Below are 24,326 nucleotides of genomic sequence, written 5' to 3'. Positions count from 1 at the left end.
GCTCTAATTGGTTGATTTACCACGTACACTGGATATCTTTATGGCAGAAGGGTAATGGTGCCATCTTGTGGTATCAAAATAAAATGGATTCACTTTTCTGAGAAGGCAATGAAGACAACCTGTGTACTCAGGTACAGCGTCTGTGTCTACAACAGCATAACTAAATGAGTGATTAAACTGAACGAATCCGAAGGCCTAACAAAGTAAATATCTGATACATCTGAATGTCATGAAAAAGAACACAGAAGATGGAACTTTTGAAAACGTTTAACCTAACTTCACGCCCAAAAGGCCGCTTGGTGCGCCTCAGCCGGACGGAACGGGTTGGAACGTTCAGATATACACATGGTATGTAGAACACATTGGCTCTTTTCGTGACATTTCTCTATCTGCAAAGTTCGAAAACGTTTGTCAATTGAACATGGCCTCGCCTTATTCCGTGGGCGGGGTAAAGAGCACCTGTCTCTAACTACGGTATATTCAAGACAACAAAAGGAGGTCGTTTCAACAGGGAAGTAGTTTCGCCTACAGCATCTAATAATCTAAGACGAATTGCTACTTCGATCGAGAAAATATTATTTGGAAGACTGTTATTTACTTTGACGAAGGCTTTCGCGGAAGAAAAACAACAACAATGAAACAGGTGTGGAGTAGTGGTGTATTGTTTGCACTGCTCGCGGTACTGGTCCGCGGTCAGTTGGGCGAAGAGAAACAAGGATGCGCTTGGGATGTAGACCCCGACCAAGGTCTTGACCCAAAATCTCTTGACGCTGGAGCCAGCTATTTGGCTCACCTGCCGGAGATATCAGACAGCATGGGGTGTAAGGAAGCTTGCTGCGGCTACCAGGACTGCCAGCTCGCTTTGGTTGGAGCCTCAGCGGATGGACCATCGGAGTGTTTTCTCGTCAACTGCATGAAAGATGGAAAGGACGTCTGCGTCTTACAGTCCGATACACAGTTCAAGGTCTTCCGCAAAAACTCTCATCCAAAGACTACAAACATCGAAGTGGACGATATTAGTGAAGCTGGTGTGCCCAGGGAAGTCAACTCGACAGGTAGGCATATTGGTCTTTAGGGCAATTACTATTCAGGGGCGTCATTGGCACTAATAGGGACTGCTTTAGCTAAGTAGGCAAGGCTATATCAGCACTTTGTCAAATAATATGGCCTATTTTTATTTTATTTTATTTTTTTATTTTTTTGGGGGGGGGGGGCAATATGCTTTACAAATTGGGGTCATGTGACAGATTACCATTCCCCAGCTCTGTCCTTGTTTTGCAATTTATTTTTATTGAGCTAAGGAGTTCTAGTGCAAGTTAAGCACTCTGGACATTTGATTTGAACTGGACTTTAAACTGCCTGAAAGGCTAAAGTGATAAAATGTCATATGGACCACCACTCAAGTTTTATACAGTATTGTCTCTTTTATTTACTTCTTCCTATACACATTATCTCAGTGGCGACCAGTGCTTTATTATTCTGGATTTGATTCACGTTAGCTCTAGAGCGATCAATGGTGCTGTCTTTGCATCTCGCATGCCATCCACTGCTTTGCACATTGTCAGACATTCGTAACCAAGTCGGGTGCGGTTTATGAAGTGGAGAAATGAGGAAAGTGGTTTACCTGTGCCAGGGTTATTGACTCCTATTCTGGAGTACACAGGGTGTTTCTTGTTTGTCAACATCACCCAAGTTATTCCAGTGGTGTAAAGTACTCAAGTAAAACTACTTGAAAGTACTTTGTAAGTAATGTTTTGGAGTATCTGTACTTTACTTTAGTATTTTATATTTGACTACTTTTACATCACTACATTCCTATAGAAAATGATGTACTTCTTACTCCATACATTTTTCCCTGACACCCAAAAGTATTCGTAACATTTTGAATGCTTAACAGGACAGGGAAATGGTCCAATTCACACACTTTTATCAAGAGGTCATCCCTACGGCCTCTGATCTGGCGGACGAAACACAAATGCTTCATTTGTAAACGATGTCTGAGTGTTGGTGAGAAAATTGTGCCGTTTGGATTGCCTAATAGAAGTGATTTATACTTAAGTATATTTTGGCAATTACATTTTCTTTTGATACTTAAGTATATTTGAAACCGAGTACTTTTGCTCAAGTATTGTGACGTCAGTGATCTTCAGGTTGGAAACTCAGAGTTAGAGAAGCTGTCTTGAACGCACTGAAGTCGGGGGTCAAGAGATGTTCGACTTCGCATTTCCCAGTTGTTTTGAATGGGGCACGAGACTGGGCCAACAAGTCAGCCCAGTTTGCATGTGCAAGATAAGATTGATTGGTGTAATAGGTGTGGTGGAGAAACTCCGTCTCTGCTCTTTTGTCACGTTTTGTTTACCCATTCCAACTCATGGTTTCACTCGGTATGTAAATCATTGGGAAATAAAGGCCGGAGAGAGCTACAGTCTGACTTCTAACTCTCCTCCTAGAAAGGTGCGTTTCTTTGACAACTAGGCCCTCATCATACATTTATTTGCACGTATACTATTTTTGTATTGGTGTTAATCATATTTTCATCTTGACTGATGTAGTTCCCGATTGCTACGGAGTATAAAAATGGCCCCCTTTTTGTTTAAGCATGTAATTTACCCGACAACTGATAGGTTTCCTTGTGAATTGAGCTTATCGTGACCCGCTTCAGTGTTAACCTCTCGTCTGCCCTTTCCTCTTCCCACAGATAAGTGCCGCATGCCCATGGTAGTGGGTTCCTGCCGCGCTGCCTTCCCCAAATACTACTATGACGTCACCAACCAGTCCTGCAAGCTGTTCATCTATGGCGGCTGCAACGGCAACGGCAACAACTTTCACAGTCAGGAGGAATGTGAGGGGGCTTGTAGTGGGGTGACAGGTATGATTGTTCTACCTAGTTGATTTTCTATTTTTGGGGTGAATACTTGTGGATCTGTGGTTTCTCTGTTGGCCCAGCCATGGCGTCACTGCCGAAGTCTTGTCAGTGGAATTCGGCTGTGTCCTTAAGTCAACACAGGCAGCCTGAGGGGGTGGGACAGGGCCAGCTGTAACACAAGGTCACGTCCTTCTGTAAACTAAGTAACAGCGGGAGGGAAGTCTCACGTTACTAACAACCTTCAGCAGGGACTGCTGGGGGGCAAATTCCATGGTGATAGAATTACACAAATACTTTTTTTTTACTTTCAAATGTATACATTTTACAAAAGCATATTGACAGGAAGAACTGTGCACATACTAAGTTTGTTAACAGAAAAAAAACAAGGGAGATTTTACTGTAATTCTTTGCATCTGCAGTTCTTCCAGTGAATATAGATATATAATCTCTCAGCAAAAAAAGAAACTTCCCTTTTTCAGGACCCTGCATTTCAAAAAGAATTCGTACACATTTAAATAGCTTCACAGATCTTCATTGTAAAGGGTTAAACACGGTTTCTCATGCTTGTTCAATGAACCATAAACAATTAATGAACATGTACCTGTGGAACGGTCGTTAAGACACTAACAGCTTACAGACGGTAGGCAATTAAGGTCACAGTTATGAAAACTTAGCACACTAAAGAGGCCTTTCTACTGACTCTGAAAAACACCAAAAGAAAGATGCCCAGGGTCCCTGCTCATCTGCGTGAACGTGCATTAGGCATGCCCCCCCCCCCCATAAATGTCCGGGAACTTGCAGGTGACTTGGTGGAAGAGTGGGTTAACATCTCACAGCATGAACTGGTGCAGTCCATGAGGAGGAGATGCTGCATTAAGTACTGCAGTGCTGGTGGTCACACTAGATACTGACTGTTAGTTTTGATTTTGACCCCCCCCCTTTGTTCAGGAACATGTTATGCCATCACTGTTAGTCACATGGCTGTGGAACTTGTTCAGTTTGTCTCAGTTGTAGAATCTTGTTATGTTCATACAAATATTTACACATGTGAAGTTTGCTGAAAATAAACACAGTTGGCAGTGAGGATTTTTTTTTTTTTTTGCTGAGTTTATATACACTGTGTACATTTTTTCAAATTAGTCATGGTGCATAGTTGTATGGTTTTTATATCAATGGTTTGAGATTTGAAAGTGAACAGTCAGTCTTCAGCGTAAATCTGTTACTGTGGAAATGCCCTGGGTTAAAAGTCTTTGTTTTCTCGATAAGTAGGACTACCTATTTCTAATTTTTTGTCTCAACGTCTCACATTTCCCCCAGCCCCGGCTTGTGTGTTGATCATTATTTAATGTGCGTTTTTTTTTTCATCTCCCAAAGTCATAACTCCTAAACTGGATTGGGCAGTCAGCGTTTTGTCTCGACTAAAACTGACAAAACACAGAACGATTTGTGTCAACGTCTTTTCAGCAGGTTTAACTAACTCTCTTGTGTGCGTCTTGGTCCACACCCCATTGTTATTTAGGTTTTTCATAACAATCCGTACCGGTTCTATTGTTTCTGTGCTGTAGGGATGGGCAACTGATGGGGGTGGGGGCCACAAAAAACCTGAACTCATCATGGGCTAAATGAGTGACTGACACAACTACAGAAACACTGATGCACAACCTAACTTCGACATGGCGCCTTGTGTATTCTACACTGAACAAAAAATGTAAAGTGTTGGTTACATCAGCTGACATAATATCCCAGAACTGTTCAATATGCACAAGTGTTTCTCTCATTTTGTGCACTATTTTACATCCCTGTTAGTGAGCATTTCTACCATGCCAAGATAATCCATCCACCTGACATGTTACATAACAAGAAGCTGATCATTACACAGGTGCACCTGGTGCTGTGGACAATAAAAATCCACTTTTAAAATGTGCAGTTGTCACACAACACAATGCCACAGATGTCTCAAGTTACAGGAGCTTGTAATTGGCATGTTGACTGCAGGAATGTCCACCAGTCCTATTTCCAGAGAATTGAATGTTAATTTCTCCACCATAACCGCCTCAAGTCTTTTTAGAGAATTTGGCAGTATGTCCAACTGGCCTCCACATCTGGCTGCTTCACCTGAGAGAGAGTTTGAGACCAGCTACTCGGGCAGCTGATGAAACTGTAGGTTTGCAGAAACAAAGGATTTCTGCACAAACTGTCAGAAACCGTCTCAGGGAACTTTATCTGCGGGCTTGTTGTCTTCACCAGGGTCTTGTCCTGACAGCAGTTCGTGTCGTATCCGATGTCAGTGGGCAAATGGTCACTGGCACACTGTAGGATTGTTGTTCACTTATAAATCCAAGTTTTAACTGTACTGGGCAGATGGCAGTTGAGACCCCGACTGAGTTCCCCCAATATAAATATTTTGATTACTTGATCCGCAGGTGTGCCGCCAGTTGCCCATCCCTGCTGTAGAGTAATTACGCTGAGACTCTTGAGTTCTCACTTAAAATATATGCCAAACAAAAAAACATTTGATTTCAAAGTGTAGCAAACCATACAACTCTATGCAAAATGAACACATTTACAAGAGAGTGAAATTGTGCAGATGCAATGTTTCGTAACAGAATTACGGTAAAATCACCCGCTGTTTTATCCTATTACAAACTGTCTGCACAGTTCTTCCTCTAGGTGTGCTTTTGTAAAAGTTTCTGTGGAGATTACCTGGTCCTTGTGCATAGCGTAGCATGGTTTGTAAAATTTAGAAAATCAATGGTATGTTTGGTATGCATTTTAAACTGAAATCTAATTCTTTGTCTTTTTTAAACATTTTTTTAATAGTCAAAGTATCTCCTTTTTAGGTCACACACCTTGTCAGTGGTCATACAGTGCATTAAGCCTCTTGACATGGCAATCTACTGTTTAACAAAGTGGCCCACTCTAACCACAGTAACCTCCACCACAGTGCTCCCCATGGGGAGACGGGCAAAAATGAATCTGTGGCTTGTGTTCAGGCACACACTCCCTACACTAGGATCCTGGCAGCATCCTTAAGTCTGGCATATCAGTCCAGCAGGCTACTAGTCCAACTACTGTCTCTGTTTCCTACTATGCTACAGAAAATATAATTATACCTAACAAAGTAAATTTAACTCAAACGGGTCATTTAAAGGCTGTTGGATCTGTAAAAACAGAACCATGACCATTTTAACTTGAGTCTCTACTGCTAAGCTAGTTAGTTTTTACACCATCCCTTTGAGGTGTAGGGTGTTTGTTATGGGTGTGTCGTGTGCATAGATAGTGTTATGATTGTTTCAGCTTACCCAATGCCAAACCGGTTAAGTGACCTCTGTACGATGAGGTTTGGCCTGAGCCGTGCACCACAGTCTAGTATCCATTCCATAATAAACTGTTCATGGTCAGGCTCTTGCAATTGGAGCAAATGTATACAGTACCAGTCAAATGTTTGAACACCTACTCATTCTAGGGTTATTTTCTTTTTACTTATTCTACATTGTAGAATAATAGTGAAGACCACTATAAATAACACATGTAGTAAGCAAAATAGTGTAAAACCAAAATGTATTTTTGATTCTTCAAAGTAGCCACCCTTTGCCAAGAGTGTGCAAAGCTGTCATCAAGGCATTCTCTCAACCAGCTTCACCCGGTATGCTTTTTTCATCAGTATTGAAGGAGTTCACACACATGCTGTGCACTTGTTGGCTGTTTATCCTTCACTCTTCGGTCCAACTCATCCCAAACCATCTCAATTGGGTTGAGGTAGGAATTGTGGCGGACAGGTCATCTGATGCAGAACACCATCTCTCCTTAGTCAAATAGCCCTTACACAGCCTTGAGGTGTTTTTGGGTAATTGTCCTGTTAAACAAATTGTAGTCCCACTAAGCGCAAACCAGATGAGATGAGATGAGATGAGATGAGAGAGATATATATATATATATATTATTTATATAACCGTTGAAGTTTACATACACCTTAGCTAAATACATTTAAACTCAGTTTTTCACAATTCTTGACATTTAACCCTAGTAAAAATGCCCTGTTTTAGGTCAGTTAGGATCACCAGTTTATTTTAAGGATGTGAAATGTTAGAATAATAGTGATTTTATTTCAGTTTTGATTTCTTTCTTCACATTCCCAGTGGGTCAGAAGTTTAACTTGGGTCAAATATTTCAGGTAGCCTCCCACAAGCTTCCCACAATAAGTTGGGTGTTTTGGCCCATTCCTCCTGACAGAGCTGGCGGAACTGAGTCGGGTTTGTAGGCCTTCTTGCTCGCACATGCTTTTCCGTTCTGCCCACAAATTTTGTGATGGCCACTCCAGTACCTCGACTTTGTTGTCCTTAAGCCACTTTGCCACAACTTTGGAAGTATGCTTGGGGTCATTGTCCATTTGGAAGACCCATTTGCGACCACGCTTTAACTTCCTGACTGTCTTGTGATGTTGCTTTTGATATATCCACACAATTTTCTTGCCTCATGATGCCATCTATTTTGTGAACTGCAGCAAAGCACCCCCACAACATGATGCTGCCACCCCGTGCTTCACGGTTGGGATGGTGTTCTTCGGCTTGCAATCATCCCCCTTTTCCCTCCAAACAGAACAATGGTCCTTATTGCCAAACGGGTCTGTTTTTGTTTTCAGACCAGAGGACATTATTCCAAAAAGTACAATCTTTGTCCCCATGTGCATTTGCAATCCGTAGTCTGGCTTTTTATGGCGGTTTTGGAGCAGTGACTTCCTTGCTGAGCTGCCTTTCAGGTTATGTCGATATAGGACTCATTTTACTGTGGATATAGATACTTTTGTACCTGTTTCTACCAGCATCTTCACAAGGTCCTTTGCTGCTGTTCTGGGATTGATTGGCACTTTTCGCACCAAAGTACGTTCATCTCTAGGAGACAGAACAGACCTCCTTCCTGAGCAGTATGACGGCTGCGTGGTCCCATGGTGTTTATACTTGCATACTATTGTTTGTACAGATGAACGTGGTACCTTCAGGCATTTGGAATTTGCTCCCAAGTATGAACCTGACTTGTGGAGGTCTACAATTTGTTTTTTGTTTTTTTGAGATCTTGGCTGATTTTTCTTTTGATTTTCCCATGCTGTCGAGCAAAGAAGCACTGCGTTTGAAGGTAGACCTTGAAATAAATCCACAGGTACACCTCCAATGGACTCCAATTATGTCAATTAGCCCATCAGAAGCTTTTAAAGCCATGACATCATTTTCTGGAATTTTCCAAGATGTTTAAAGGCACAGTCTACTTAATGTATTAACTTCTAGCCCACTGGAATTGTGATACAGTGAAATAATCTGTCTTTAAACAATTGTTGGAAAAATTACATGTGTCATGCACAAAGTAGATGTCCTAACCGACTTGCCAAAATTATAGTTTGTTAACAATATATTTGATGAGGTTGAAAAACGAGTTTTAACTTCTGGGATATGTGGGACGGTAGCGTCCCACCTCGCCAACAGCCAGTGAAATTGCAGGGCACCAAATTCAAAACAACAGAAATCCCATAATTAACATTCCTCAAACACAATTATTTTACACAATTTTAAAGAAACTTCTTGTAAATCCAGCCACAGTGTCCAATTTCAAATAGGCTTTACGGCGAAAGCACACCAAACGATTATGTTAGGTCAGCGCCTAGTCACAGAAAACCATACAGCCATTTTCCAGCCAAGGAGAGGGCTTACAAAAATCTGAAATAGCAATTTTAAATTAATCACTAACCTTTGATCTTCATCAGGAGGCACTCACAGGACTTCACGTGACACAATAAATGTAGTTTGTTCGATGAAGTTAGTCTTTATGTCCAAAAACCTCATTTGAAATTGGTGTTATGATCAGAAATGCTGTGTCTCAAACAAACATCTGGTGAAAGTGCAGAGAACCACATCAAATTACAGAAATCAACATTGATTAAAGATACAAGTGTTATGCATGGAAATAGATCAACTTCTCCTTAATGCAACCACCGCGTCAGATTTCAAAAAACGCTTTCCGGCGAAAGCACACATCAAATTTTATTTGTCACATACACATGGTTAGCAGATGTTAATGCGAGTGTAGCGAAATGCTTGTGCTTCCAGTTCCGACAATGCAGTAATAATGTTAGTGGTTGCTGTTTAACAGTGTGATGGCCTTGAGATAGAAGCTGTTTTTCAGTCTCTCGGTCCCAGCTTTGATGCACCTGTACTGACCTCTCCTTCTGGATGATAGCGGGGTGAACAGGCAGTGGCTCGGGTGGGTGTTGTCCTTGATGATCTTTATGGCCTTCCTGTAACATTGGGTGGTGTAGGTGTCCTGGAGGGCAGGTAGTTTGCCCCCGGTGATACGTTGTGCAGACCTCACTACCCTCTGGAGAGCCTTACGGTTGTGGGCGGAGCAGTTGCCGTACCAGGCGGTGATACAGCCCGCCAGGATGCTCTCGATTGTGCATCTGTAGAAGTTTTTGGTGACAAGCCGAATTTCTTCAGCCTCCTGAGGTTGAAGAGGCGCTATTGCGCCTTCTTCACGATGCTGTCTGTGTGGGTGGACAAATTTAGTTTGTCTGTAATGTGTATGCCGAGGAACTTAACTTACTACCCTCTCCACTACTGTTCCATCGATGTGGATAGGGGGTGTTCCCTCTGCTGTTTTCTGAAGTCCACAATCATCTCCTTAGTTTTGTTGACGTTGAGTGTGAGATTATTGTCCTGACACCACACTCCGAGGGCCCTCACCTCCTCCCTGTAGTCCGTCTCGTCGTTGTTGGTAATCAAGCCTACCACTGTTGTGTCGTCCGCAAACTTGATGATTTGAGTTGGAGGCGTGCGTTGCCGCGCAGTCGTGGGTGAACAGGGAGTACAGGAGAGGGCTCAGAACGCACCCTTGTGGGGCCCCAGTGTTGAGGATCAGCGGGGTGGAGATGTTGCCTACACTCACCACCTGGGGGCGGCCCGTCAGGAAGTCCAGTACCCAGTTGCACAGGGCGGGGGTCGAGACCCAGGGTCTCGAGCTTGATGACGAGCTTGGAGGGTACTATGGTGTTAAATGCCGAGCTGTAGTCGATGAACAGCATTCTCACATAGGTATTCCTCTTGTCCAGATGGGTTAGGGCAGTGTGCAGTGTGGTTGATTGCGTCGTCTGTGGACCTATTTGGGCAGTAAGCAAATTGGAGTGGGTCTAGGGTGTCAGGTAGGGTGGAGGTGATATGGTCCTTGACTAGTCTCTCAAAGCACTTCATGATGACGGAAGTGAGTGCTACGGGGCGGTAGTCGTTTAGCTCAGTTAACTTAGCTTTCTTGGGAACAGGAACAATGGTGGCCCTCTTGAAGCATGTGGGAACAGCAGACTGGTATAGGGATTGATTGAATATGTCCGTAAACACACCAGCCAGCTGGTCTGCGCATGCTCTGAGGGCGCGGCTGGGGATGCCGTCTGGGCCTGCAGCCTTGCGAGGGTTAACACGTTTAAATGTTTTACTCACCTCAGCTGCAGTGAAGGAGAGACCGCATGTTTCCGTTGCAGGTCGTGTCAGTGGCGCTGTATTGTCCTCAAAGCGGGCAAAAAAGTTATTTAGTCTGCCTGGAAGCAAGACATCCTGGTCTGTGACTGAGCTGGATTTCATCTTGTAGTCCGTGATTGACTGTAGACCCTGCCACATACCTCTTGTGTCTGAGCCGTTGAATTGAGATTCTACTTTGTCTCTATACTGACGCTTAGCTTGTTTGATAGCCTTACAGAGGGAATAGCTGCACTGTTTGTATTCGGTCATGTTACCAGTCACCTTGCTCTGATTAAAAGCAGTGGTTCGCGCTTTCAGTTTCACGCGAATGCTGCCATCAATCCACGATTTCTGGTTAGGGAATGTTTTAATCGTTGCTATGGGAACGTCATCTTCAACGCACGTTCTAATGAACTCGCACACCGAATCAGCGTATTTGTCAATGTTGTTGCCTGATGCAATACGAAACATGTCCCAGTCCACGTGATGGAAGCAGTCTTGGAGTGTGGAATCAGCTTGGTCGGACCAGCGTTGGACAGACCTCAGCGTGGGAGCTTCTTGTTTTAGTTTCTTTCTGTATGCAAGGATCAACAAAATAGAGTCGTGGTCAGCTTTTCCAAAAGGGGGGCGGGGCAGGGCCTTATATGCGTCGCGGAAGTTAGAATAACAGTGATCCAAGGTTTTGCCAGCCCTGGTGGCGCAATCGATATGCTGATACATTTTAGGGAGTCTTGTTTTCAGATTAGCCTTGTTAAAATCCCCAGCAACAATGAATGCAGCCTCAGGATGTATCGATTCCAGTTTGCAAAGAGTCAACTAAAGTTAGTTCAGAGCCATCGATGTGTCTGCTTGGGGGGGAATATATACGGCTGTGATTATAATCGAAGAGAATTCTCTTGGTAGATAATGCGGTCTACATTTGATTGTGAGGAATTCTAAATCAGGTGAACAGAAGGATTTGAGTTCCTGTATGTTTCTGTGATCACACCACGTCTCGTTAGCCATAAGGCATACGCCCCCACCACTCTTCTTACCAGAAAGGTGTTTGTTTCTGTCGGCGCGATGTGTGGAGAAACCCGCTGGCTGCACCGCATCCGAGAGCGTCTCTCCAGTGAGCCATGTTTCCGTGAAGCAAAGAACGTTAGTCTCTGATGTCCCTCTGGAATGCTACCCTTGCTCGGATTTCATCAACCTTGTTGTCAAGAGACTGGAAATTGGCGAGAAGAATGCTAGGAAGTGGGGCACGATTGCGATTATGTTAGGTCAGCACCTAGTCACAAATATCCAACCACCAAGTAGAGGTATGAGAAGTCAGAGATGGCGTTAAATATTCGATTTGATCTTCATCGTAATGCACTCCCAGGAATCCCAGTTCCACAATAAATGTTTGTTTTGTTCGATAAAGTCCATCATACACTGCTCAAAAAAATAAAAGGACACTTAAACAACACAATGTAACTCCAAGTCAATCACACTTCTGTGAAATCTAACTGTCCACTTAGGAAGCAACACTGATTGACAATAAATGTCACATGCTGTTGTGCAAATGGAATAGACAACAGGTGGAAATTATAGGCAATTAGCAAGACACCCCCAATAAAGGAGTGGTTCTGCAGGTGGTAACCACAGACCACTTCTCAGTTCCTATGCTTCCTGGCTGATGTTTTGGTCACTTTTGAATGCTGGTGGTGCTTTCACTCTAGTGGTAGCATGAGACTGAGTCTTCAACCCACACAAGTGGCTCAGGTAGTGCAGCTCGTCCAGGATGGAACTTCAATGCGAGCTGTGGCAAGAAGGTTTGCTGTGTCTGTCAGCGTAGTGTCCAGAAGACAGGCCAGTACATCAGGAGATGTGGAGGAGGCCATAGGAGGGCAAAAACCCAGCAGCAGGACCGCTACCTCTGCCTTTGCAAGGAGGAGCACTGCCAGAGCCCTGCAAAATGACCTCCAGCAGGCCACAAATGTGCATGTGTCTGCTCAAACGGTCAGAAACAGACTCCATGAGGGTGGTATGAGGGCCCGATGTCCACAGGTGGGGGTTGTGCTTACAGCCCAACACCGTGCAGGACGTTTTTCATTTGCCAGAGAACACCAAGATTGGCAAATTTGCCACTGGCGCCCTGTGCTCTTCATAGATGAAAGCAGGTTCACACTGAGCACATATGACAGTCTGGAGACGCCGTGGAGAACGTTCTACTGCATGCACCATCCTCCGGCATGACCGGTTTGGTGGTGGGTCAGTCGTGGTGTGGGGTGGCATTTCTTTGGGGGGCCGCACCGCCCTCCATGTGCTCGCCAGAGGTAGCCTGACTGCCATTAGGTACCGAGATGAGATCCTCAGACCCCTTGTGAGACCATATGCTGGTGCGGTTGGCCCTGATCAGCTCATGCCACTCTGCCAGACCTCTCAGTCAAACAGCTCTCTTTCTCTCCCCCTTCACAGTGGAAGCCTCAAACAAGGTTCTAAAGACTGACATCTATTGGAAACCTTGAAGTGCAATATGACCCCATAGACACTGTATATTGAATAGGCAAAGACTTGAAAAACTCCAAACCTCAGATTTCCCACTTCCTCGTTAGATTTTGTTTCTCTGGTTTTTGCTTGCCATGTGAGTTCTGTTATACTCTGACATCGTTCAAACAGTTTTAGAAACTTCAGTGTTTTCTATCAAAATGTACTAATTATATTCATATTCTAGTTTTTGGGCTTGAGTAGCAGGCAGTTTACTCTGGGCACCTTTTTATCCAAGCTACTCAATACTGTCCCAAAGGAGTTAATAACTCCAGCCTAAGAGTGTGTGTGTGTGTATTACATGCTCCTATAAACTTAACATGTTGGTTCTCATGGGTCCTTTTACCAGAAGTGCCCAACAAGAGAGTCCACATTGTTCCATGTAGAGTCAGTAAGTCTGCATTCTTGCTGGCTGCTTGCTTAGACGGGAAATGGCTGTAATTCAGGATATATTTTTAAAGAATACAAATTGCACTCTATTCCACTATTACTTTTTTTTCCCTGGGTTGTAATATGTTTCATGAACAGCTGTTTGTTGCTAATATTAACAGGAAGAAGCCACAGCTGTCGAAAGGAAACCTTGCTTTTCCCATGTATTAGTCATTTATCAATCGATACACCGTTTTACAGTAAGGCTAAACCGTGGGTCAATGTGCTTTTCAGTTAATGGTTTTCATGGACCATCACTTTCTCAACAGGTACTGTGCTGCTGTCCAAGGACTCGCCCATGCAGAGAAGAATGGCTATGACTGCCGATGATCGAGGTAACACATGCGTAGTACTATTTACCATCCCCACCTATTTTAAACGCTTTCTTTTAGCTGTCGTAAAACTGGTAATATCATACAGCATCTCTTGGATGGTGTTTGCTTTTTAAAAGGCAAACTGTCATGATCCTCAACATTAAAACACAACTTGACTGTGTACAATGTCGGCTACTCGTGAGACCTGAGGGGGTTCTAGATAAATCGGCTAACAGTTCCCCATTCCTCAGTCCTTCCGTAATATGTACAGCTCTGCTTATCTGTGTTTGTCTAACACACTTCAAGTCATGGGTCATGTTAGGAATCCCGATACAGTGCATTCGGGAAATGATTCCAAACACTTGACTTTTTCCACATTTTGTTCCATTACAGCCTTATTCTAAAATGCATAAATACACTTCCTCATCAAGCTACCCTCTACCCCATAATGACAAAGTGAAAACAAACAGATATACCTTTAATTACATAAGTATTCAGACCCTTTGCTATGAGACTTGAAATTGCGCTCCGGTGCATCCTGTTTCCATTGATCGTCTTGGAGATTTTTCTACAACTTGATTGGAGTCCACCTGTGGTAAATTCAATTGACTGGACATGATTTGGAAAGACACACACCTGTCTATATAAGGTCCCACAGTTGGCAGTGCATGTCGGAGCAAAAACCAAGCTATGAGGTCCAAGGAGTTGTCCGTAAAGGGAGGGAGGGGGCTCCTCTGTGAAGATGGTTGTCTTTCTGTATGGTTCTCCCATCTTTGCAGCACTCCACCTACCAGGACTTTATGGTAGTGTGGCCGGACTGAAGCCACTCCTCAATAAAAGGCACCTGACAGCCTGCAAGGCACTTGGAGGATAAAAAAACAACAACAAAAACCACCAGACCATTCATAATGCACACTCACTACTTAGAGCAGGCGTTATAGAAAACACCAGACCATTCATAATGCACACTCACTACTTAGAGCAGGCGTTATAGAAAACACCAGACCATTCATAATGCACACTCACTACTTAGAGCAGGCGTTATAGAAAACACCAGACCATTCATAATGCACACTCACTACTTAGAGCAGGCGTTATAGAAACCACCAGACCATTCATAATGCACACTCACTACTTAGAGCAGGCGTTATAGAAAACACCAGACCATTCATAATGCACACTCACTACTTAGAGCAGGCGTTATAGAAACCACCAGACCATTCATAATGCACACTCACTACTTAGAGCAGGCGTTATAGAAACCACCAGACCATTCATAATGCACACTCACTACTTAGAGCAGGCGTTATAGAAACCACCAGACCATTCATAATGCACACTCACTACTTAGAGCAGGCGTTATAGAAAACACCGGTCTCATAAACTCTCAAGCAAAAGCCCATGTGATAGTGAGTAGCCAGCTAATCTTTAGATTTAAATATTTGCTAGCTACCAAGGCTACAGTTGAAATTGTTAAGAACACACCCTTCTGTCTGTCTCCAACTGTTTAAACAGCATGCTAGCCTGTTCAGATGTTGAAATCAAGTGGCCTACCTTATTGTGTTAAATGCTTATTGCACATTTTTATTAAACAAACTTGACACCTAGTTTAACAGTCTTATGTATGGACCAATTTCATTGCCAACAGATTCTATTTTAATCCCATGTTTTATTTTCTAATGCACACATTTAATCATTTGAATTCCTAAATTGTATTTTGTCATTTAAACCTTGGGTGAATATTGCCTTCAGTTTAAATTCAATTTCCATTTTATTTATATATCTTACACACACAGTCCCACCTACTGATTCCCACTCGCTCAGCTCCTCCCATTGTTAACTGACACTTCTCACCTCCAACAAACCCCAACAGGCCTTCCCACACAGCAACCCCTCTCTTACATTTACTTATCTTTCCAGTGGCTGTCATCGCTGGCTCTAAGGGAAGGAAAGGATCTGATGCTGACAAACCTACAGATCACAAGAGCATTGAATATAAAGGTAACTGGATTTACTTTTTTCTTTTTTTCTGCAGTATGGCTTTTGGCTGGTTCCTTAAGGTTGAGGTTCTATGTAAAACATTCTCCCTGCACGGTGTAGTTAGCTGTTCTGGGATCTGTCTCAAACGTCCTTCCAGATGTAATAGCCTTTTTCAAGTTGAGGCCTGCAGGTTTGAGATCAGTTTTATTTTAAAGTATTTCCTTGTGCACTTTAGCACACACAAATAACAAACCAATGAAGTATTGCTTAAGCAAGACATGGGACAAGAATAGAGCAACAATGACTTACAACAACTAAGCGTTCCTAGTCAGTATTCAGTCAGACTGATACCACGTCTTGAGAAATCTGCTGGATTTAATCCTGGGGGAAAAACACATTTTCCAAGTTAATGGTGTTAAGCATTTCTGCTAGTCATCTACGGAGCTGGGGGGGGTTGAAAGTCCGTGTTGCCCAGCAACATTACTGCTCTAGAGGAGATCTGCATGGAGGAATGGGCCAAAATACCAGCAACAGTATGTGAAAACCTTGAAGACTTACAGAAAACGTTTGACCTCTGTCATTGCCAATAAAGGGTATATAACAAAGTACTGAACTTTTTGTTATTGACCAAATACTTATTTTCCACCATAATTTGCGAATAAATTCATTAAAAACCCTACAATGTGGTTTTCTGGATTTTTTTTTCTCATTTTGTCTGTCAAAAGTTGAAGTGTACCTATGATGAAAGTGGGAGAACTTGACTAAATACTTTTTTGCCCCACTGTATCGTGCATCCCTAACCGAGATGGAACAAAATAATGATTTGCAGCCCAGTAGTAATGCTTAAAGATGAGTAGGCCTAAACTGCCTCTTTCCTTAAGCATTTGCATGTTGGCTTTACAAATATGATGGGTTTTGTAACCCCAGACAAATGACAAGATTTTGTCGAGTCCAAAGGCATAAATTAATAGGTAAGAGAAATTGGAAGATTCTGGAGAAGATAAAGGCACATTAGAAGAGAACCCCTTTTTAATGGTATTAATGCACCCCATCATAGGAAGAGGCAAGTATCCACCTCTTGTGTTGTAGCTGTGCAATCAGCTCATTGTTAAGCTTGAAGATGAGCTTTGGGATTCTAGGTATTTTTAGTCTACGGTAAGTGAAGTTGTCATGCACCACTTTAAATGGTATCCTCTGGACCACTTGCTGTAATATTATCTGAGATCACATTTTCTCCCATTTTAATGAATAGCCAGACAGTTAGCCAAATTAATTGAATTACATCTCGTCGGTTAGGGACAGAGGCTGTGTCATCGTCTGCATATAACGATATTTGTATAGCTAGGGGTTCAAGGGCGACAGCAGACCGCTCAGTGGGAAACCCTGCTGGACAGATCTATGTAGTTCAAAGGGCCGGATTTGTCGCTGTTGGGCAGGCAGAGCATTTTGACCCAGGTGATAAAGGAGTCGCCAAATCCAAACCTAGTGAGCGCTTCGAGCATGTGTGACCATTCTATTTGGTCTAACGCTTTTTGACCATCTAGCGATATAATAGCCGTCTTGGCGCTTTCCCCATGATTTGCGTATAGAATGTTAAGCAGCCTGCGCACATTAGAACAATAACCTGCCGGGGATAAAACCCTGTCTGATCTGTATGAGTAATGGCTGCATGTTTGTGTAACCTATTACAAGTACTTTGTTGATACGTTTAAAAAAAAATCTAAATTAAGCAATGCTATCGGTCTAAAATTTCCGGGATCTGTTACCGTTAACAAGGCAAATATTGGCTTCTTACAATGACTTCAGCAAAAATGTAATTTTCTGTTGAATCAGTTAACATCCCGAGTAAGAGGGGAGTGAGGGCTTCACTGAATGTTTTATAAAATTCACAGCCGAAACCATCAGGGTCTGCAGCCTTTCCAGGTGGGAGAGCTTTTATTGCCTCAATTATTTATTCTATTGTGAAATTTGAGTTCTATTATTATTTATGGCCGCTATGAAGTTTTGGCAGGCTGATGCATCGGCTCTGGAAATATATAACAGAAATTATTTGAAGCAGTTTATCTCTTAGGATCTGTCAGCAAGCCTTAGACCTGATTTTTACGGATTGCTCGATTTGCCTGTGCATCCTTTAGTCGTCTAGCGAGCTACCTTTCCGGTTTGTCCCCTAGTTCATACTTTTTTTTTAGCTTTACTGACCTGAGAACCAATAATAGAACTGTTAATATTTTAATATCAAAATATTGTTGTAGTCTACCTGAAGTTCTGGTTGTCTCCAAAGCTGGGAGTTATTTTTCTATCATGCGATTCCCTGTTTCAGTCACTCACATGAAATAATGACCTCATAACCGTTTAACGTTTCCCATAGTGTAGAATCAGATACCACTCCCGTGTCATTAGTCTGAGAAACTCGTCCAATTTAACAGTCATGCAGTCAATGAATGAATGCTTGGTCTGTGAGCAAGGAATGGTTAAAACTCCAACTGTAATTCTGTTTTGGAAGAGGGACAATGTAATTGGACTGTGGTCACTTAAGAATCTATGGTATTTTGAATTGAGCACTTTTTGGGTATCAAGATGGAGTCGATTCTAGAAAAAGACCGAGTAGAATGAGCAGTCTGTCTGTGGGATGTTGCAGTCTCTTCAGATGTCCACTAGATTCCTGGATTTGTTTAGATTATTTAGTATCTGGACATGGGTGAAATTTTGTAGAGTCTGTAAAATCGCCTCCAATTAGTGGGACTAAGATCTGGGAGTAAATCAAACAACATTAGGAGAGAAATGTGGGTCGTCAATGTTTGTGCCATTAGAAATTCAATGGGGTGACCCGAGAGAGTTAATGTTGTACCTACCGTCTGGGTCTGTGGACAAGGGATAAAAATAGCTGTTTTTACAATAGAGAATAGCAACACCTCTTGCCTTGGAAGATAAGGGTGATTGATAAACTTGAGAAATCCAGTTGGATCTGATGCCGCTGTCTGGCAGCAGAAAACAACAACACCGTAATGGACGCCAGAGAAACCCACCCTCCCCACTACTTCTCCAAATGAAGCATTGTTCTCCCCATCTCACATAAAACGAGGACTGCTGTGCATGATGGCTAGAACAGACCAATACTACGCTAGCAACAGTCGGACTTAACAGCCCTCTCCGCGGGTGTTGGACATTTTTTTATTTGTATACATTGCCTCTTTTATGAATAAACACAAAATCCACTGTTTGCTCAGTCAACATTCCAGACATTTGTGGCCAGGGGATTTGCTGTAGTTTTGACACGTATCTTGCAACATCTTCGAGCTTGGTGAAGGCTTCTGTCATGGCGTTGTGATTTAAAATGCAGGCTTGTATTTCACCTCTGCCTCTCATGGTCTGCATCACAGCAGGGAGTCAAGTAGCAGAATGTGTGCTGTTGCTCAATCACCTCCATGATGTAGTTGGGGAAGATGAGAAACTTTTGACCTTTTTGTATTCCATTGCTCCCTGTTGTATAATGAGCTCCTTTTCCTGAAAGTGATTTACCCTTGTAATTATGGTGTGTGGCTTGGCACCTGATGAGCAGTGTTGTAAAAAATAGTTTAAAGTACTACTTAAGTTGTTTTTGGGGGAATCTGTATTTTATATTTACTCCACTACATTCCTGAAGAAAATATTGTACTTTTTACTCCATTTTCCCTGACACCCAAAAGTACTCGTTGCATTTTTGAATGCTTAGCAGGACAGGAAGTGGTCTAATTCATGGCTTTTAAAGAATCCCTGGTCATACCTACTGCATCTGATCTGGTGGACTCACTAAACACATGCTTTGCTTGTAAAATATGTTTGAGTATTATGCCCCAGACGATCTGTAAATAAAAAATAAGTGTCAGGATCTTGTTGCTGGGTATCTGGAGAGTTGTAGTCGGTACTGAATGGCGCTAGCTTCTGCTTGCTGGGACTTTGTCAACTTTGCGTTAGCTGGTCTGTTGGGTTTTCGTTGCCATATTTCACTGCTAGTTGTGCCTCGGGAACATACTAAACAATGTGTTTTTTTTGAGGGGTGAACTTTCAAAATTTGTGTCAGAGATATGAACGCTTCTACTTCATGCGCGCCAGCGCCCCACTTCTGAGATCAGTTCTGATTTGTCCTCTGGTCTTCCTGTCTTCCACAGATGCTTGCATGGTGCCCTCGGACTCGGGCCCTTGCCGCGCTGCCTTCAATCTGTTCTACTTTGACCCCAGCACTAGCTCCTGCCAGTCTTTCATCTACGGTGGCTGCCAGGGAAACGGCAACCGCTACGGCACACTGGACGAATGCATGGCCCGGTGCACTGGAGAGCACGGTAAGAATTGTTTTCCATTTTGTTGCGTTAGTGGGATTAAAATGGATTTAGTTTTGTCATTGATCAACACAATGCTCCATAGGTCAGTGAAAAATAAAATTCTGCAAATGTAAACAGAGTAGTTGCAATAATACATGTATTAAAAGGGCAAGCCTAACTGAAGGGTTAAATATGGCTTAGCAAATCACAAGTTACATGGACTCTCGTGTGAAATAATGGGGGTTGACACTTTTTTTCGTTTGGGACAAATCCAACACAGTAACTGACGCTTTATTTTGAGGCATGACAGGGAAAATCTGCTTTACACCAGACACTGGGAGAGTAATTCACATTTCAGCAGGACAATCATCTACAACACAATACCAAATCTACACTGGAGTTGTTTACCAAGAAGACAGTGAATGTTCCTGAGTGGCAAAGTTTTTCAATTCTGCTTTTAAAAAAATCTGACACTACTTGAATTGCTGTCTAGCCATCATCCCAAACACCTTGACAGAGCTTGAAGGATTTGGAAAATAATAATTGCCATGTATTGTGCAATCCAGGTGTGCAAAGCATTTCGACTTACCCAAGAAGACTCACAGCTGTAATCGTTGCTGCCAAAGGTGTTTCTAACGTGTTGAATTGTTCATTTGATAATTTCTTTTGTGGTGGCTATAGTGATTTTCTCTTTTCTGATTCCATAATTTTCACAGGTGAGCAAGGGCAACACAATGGCCATAACCGCGTGACACCAGGTAAGCTAACCTTCCTTAGGTTCTAGGTTAGCGGTGAGGTTTAAAGTGTTGTGTTCCAGTGGGTGTGATATGGCAAAACTTAACAGTTCTGAATACAGCTTCAGGAGAGGTTTTGATCTAAAGTTTGTTTTGGGGTGGCATATGAACTTGGCTTGTGCGAGCCGGATTGGCTTGTGCGAGCCGGAATGGCTTGCACAAGGAGCAGGAGCCAGAGGCAGCTTGAGGTACGAGTACACCCCCTGGAAAGAAGGTTAGTTTATCAAAGGGCATTACTGACAATCTATCTTCTTAATCCCGAGTGCCAAGCAGAGATGGATCAGGTGCCATTTTTAGTCTTTGGTGTGACTCGTCTGGGGATCAAACTCCTAACATTCAAATCTGAGTGCACAAGCCACTGCATAGATCTCATTGATAAATGAGACTGTTATAGGTAACGTGACGTGAAACCAAAGTAATCACGAACAACTGAAAGATACACTGAGTGTACAAAACATTTGGAACTCGAACACTTTCCTAATTGAGTTGCTCCCCCCCTTTGCCCTCAGAACAGCCTCAATTTGTCGGGGCATGGACTCTACAAGGTGTCAAATCATTCCACAGGGATGCTGGATGTCCTTTGGGTGGTGAACCATTCTTGATACACACGAGAAACTGTTGCGTGTGAAACCCAGCAGCGTTGCAATTCTTGACACAAACTGGTGCTCCTGGCACCTACAACCATACCCTGTTCAAAGGCACTTGAATCTTTTCTTGCACATTCAGTCTCCGAATGGCGCACACACATACACAATCCATGTCTCAAGGCTTAAAGATCCATATTTAACCTGTCGCCTCCCCTTTAATCTACACTGATTGATTGAAGGGGATTCAATGTCAAGGTATCATGGCTTTTACCTGGATTCACCTGGTCAGTTTGTCCTGGAAAGAGCAGTTTGAAGCTCCAACTTTTTTTAATTTGGCTCTATACTCCAGCATTTTGGATTTGAGATCCAATGTTTCAGTGACAGTACAGTCAGAATGTCACCATTTTATGAGGAAGGTTTACTGTTTAGAAATGAAAGCACTATGTATTTATTTTTGCCCCCCCCTGTCTGCATTTGGACAACTCCAAGGTAAGAGTGATGCTGAGCCTCCCATTTCACTTTAAAATATATGTCAATCAAAAACCAATGATTGCAAAGTTAAACTAACTACACACTTCTATGCACATGGACTAGTTTGAACAATTTCCACTGAAAATGTTCAACAAATTTACTTGAACAGTGCAGATGCAAAGTTTTGTAGCACAATGATGGCACAAACTGATTCTCAGCAAAAAGCTGTATACAAGCAACTTATTTCAGACCGGTCTGCACGTTTTAAAATTAGAAATGCAATTCAGTCTTAAACGGTGGAAGACTGGTTACTACCGGAATTATTTCCATTCAAGTCTATTGCCATTGATGCATTGGGGTTTATGCAAATATGGTTGTTGTGTGCAAAGTAATAGTGGTATCAAAATGATTGTCAAGCTACCTGACCAGTGGCAGTCTGGACATTGTTTTGGTGTTTAGCTTTTACGGTTTTGGCGCTACATGTGCTACAGCAGAATACAACAAGTGTATAATTATCAACAGTTTCTTAAGTTGTGCTTTGCTTTCAAAAAGCACACTTATGTATGTTTCTGAAAACTAACGTTATTGTCTATGCTACCATGATTACGGCTAATTATGAATGAATCGTGAATAATGATGGGAAACTTACAAGGCACAAAGACCATACCCCTTACCTTTCACCATTGCCAATAACAGGGGAGGTTAGCACTTTTGGGGCTATGATCTTTGTGCCTTTTGTAAGTTTCTCATTATTCAAAATTATCCGTAGTTATTGTAGCATCCACATAAATGCAGCAGTGTTTAGTAACATATTTTCTGACTAACAGTAAGTAACTCATCACCAACACAACCCCAAAAAACTACAAGTTTGTAGAGTCAAGCTGGGACCAAATACTACACTTTTGATTACTTTAATACACATGTAATTCAATTTGTCCAAATACTTATAGCACCTTCAAATGGGGGGGATGAGATGATAGTTATTTCTAAACAGTACAACATATTTATGAAAATACCCTCAAATACAAGTAATGTACTATTGCCTCCATATGAAACATTTTGCTCTCAAGGAGTATAGAGCCAAATTTAAGCTTAAACTTTCCTGTCCAAATAAATGCATAGGGGAGAGTACTTAAAGTAAATGCATAGGGGAGAGTACTTAAAGTAAATGCATAGGGGAGAGTACTTAAAGTAAATGCATAGGGGAGAGTACTTAAAGTAAATGCATAGGGGAGAGTACTTAAAGTAAATGCATAGGGGAGAGTACTTAAAGTAAATGCATAGGGGAGAGTACTTAAAGTAAATGCATAGGGGAGAGTACTTAAAGTAAATGCATAGGGAGAGTACTTAAAGTAAATGCATAGGGGAGAGTACTTAAAGTAAATGCATAGGGAGAGTACTTAAAGTAAATGCATAGGGGAGAGTACTTAAAGTAAATGCATAGGGGAGTGTACTTAAAGTAAATGCATAGGGGAGAGTACTTAAAGTAAATGCATCCATCCTTCCCCTCCAGGGGTCTTCCTGGTGGCCATGCTGGCTGTGAGTTCAGCTCTGATCCTGATGGGTCTGATCCTTATCACCATCTGGCGCTCCAAGCTGCAACGTGGCCACCGCCGCCTCGGTGACAAGGAGGACCTGCTGCCCTACGAGCAGCTGTTTGAGGAGCAGCTGCCCGAGGAAGCGCTCCCAAAAGTGGGCACCGCACCATGAGGGAGCCTGCTCCTGTGTGGCTCCATGGCGCCACAGTCGCCTTACTCCACTGTCACTTTCCATTCCACAAATATCACTGACCCGGAATGCCTGCATCTGTTGGTTGTCAAGGGATGTATTCAGATATGATGGGAAGTTGTCTAATTGTGTATTTTTGTCCAAATAGCCACTGTACTAATGACATAGATACAGTGATACGTGCATTGCTAATACAGGCACACCTGATGGGTGTTTTTTGGGGTTTAGTGAGTGATTTAGACCTATGCTTGACATTTTCAGATCATAGTGAATTTCTGCTGCTGTCATTTACTTCTTGTTTATTTAATTATAAAGGCTGAAACTGCCGTCTCCCGGACACAGATTAAGCCTAATCATGGAGTAAAACAAACTCAATTGAGAATCTCCATTTTTAAAATGATTTTTAGTCCAGGGTTAGGCACATCAATGGGTCTGGGGGAAACCTCGCCTGAATGCGTTTTTTAAAAAAAAGAGAGAAGCTTTTGTAAACTTGAGTTAATGAACGGCGCTGCTACACTGTTTACTGTGATGTTATTTTGTACACCCTATATTCAGTGGCAAGATTGCCTTTTTTTTAAAGTCAATTTAATGAACAAATAACATATGTAGTTAACATTTTACTTACAATTTAAGAGGTGCACATAATTTAAATCTTAAACATGACAACAACTGTTATTTTCATGACTTACACTAATACCAGACACTTATCTCCTCCATATAGAATGTAAATGTTCAGTAGCTTATTGTGGGATTTCCTGTTCTACCTGTAACTCTGCAGCAGTGAGCCGGATGATGTCAACACTGCTTCCTCTGTATTAACTACTAACCGTTTAATAAAGGACTGGTACTTTA

The 24,326-nt window shown here is 42.4% G+C and overlaps 1 protein-coding gene across 1 annotated transcript; it reads left to right on the top strand.

Annotated features, from left to right (window-relative positions):
- The first annotated feature begins 134 nt into the window (after positions 1-134).
- On the top strand, positions 135-24,326 carry spint2 (serine peptidase inhibitor, Kunitz type, 2). Its single transcript, XM_064974363.1, has 7 exons — positions 135-1,055; positions 2,699-2,869; positions 13,572-13,637; positions 15,537-15,617; positions 19,745-19,915; positions 20,611-20,652; positions 23,260-24,326. The coding sequence occupies exons 1-7, from the start codon at positions 635-637 to the stop codon at positions 23,454-23,456; spliced, it is 1,149 nt and encodes a 382-aa protein (XP_064830435.1). The 5' UTR covers positions 135-634; the 3' UTR covers positions 23,457-24,326.

Source organism: Oncorhynchus masou, chromosome 9, assembly GCF_036934945.1.
Source record: "Oncorhynchus masou masou isolate Uvic2021 chromosome 9, UVic_Omas_1.1, whole genome shotgun sequence".
Taxonomy (NCBI): Eukaryota; Metazoa; Chordata; class Actinopteri; order Salmoniformes; family Salmonidae; genus Oncorhynchus; species Oncorhynchus masou.
This window is presented reverse-complemented; position numbering and strand designations above follow the sequence as displayed.

Bases quoted from the DNA above. Each gene is read 5' to 3' on its own strand.
- spint2 (XM_064974363.1), top strand. From the start codon at position 635: ATGAAACAGGTGTGGAGTAGTGGTGTATTGTTTGCACTGCTCGCGGTA. The intron at 2,870-13,571 runs GTATGATTGTTC...CTTTCTCAACAG, and splicing joins GGCTTGTAGTGGGGTGACAG to GTACTGTGCTGCTGTCCAAG. The intron at 13,638-15,536 runs GTAACACATGCG...TTATCTTTCCAG, and splicing joins TATGACTGCCGATGATCGAG to TGGCTGTCATCGCTGGCTCT.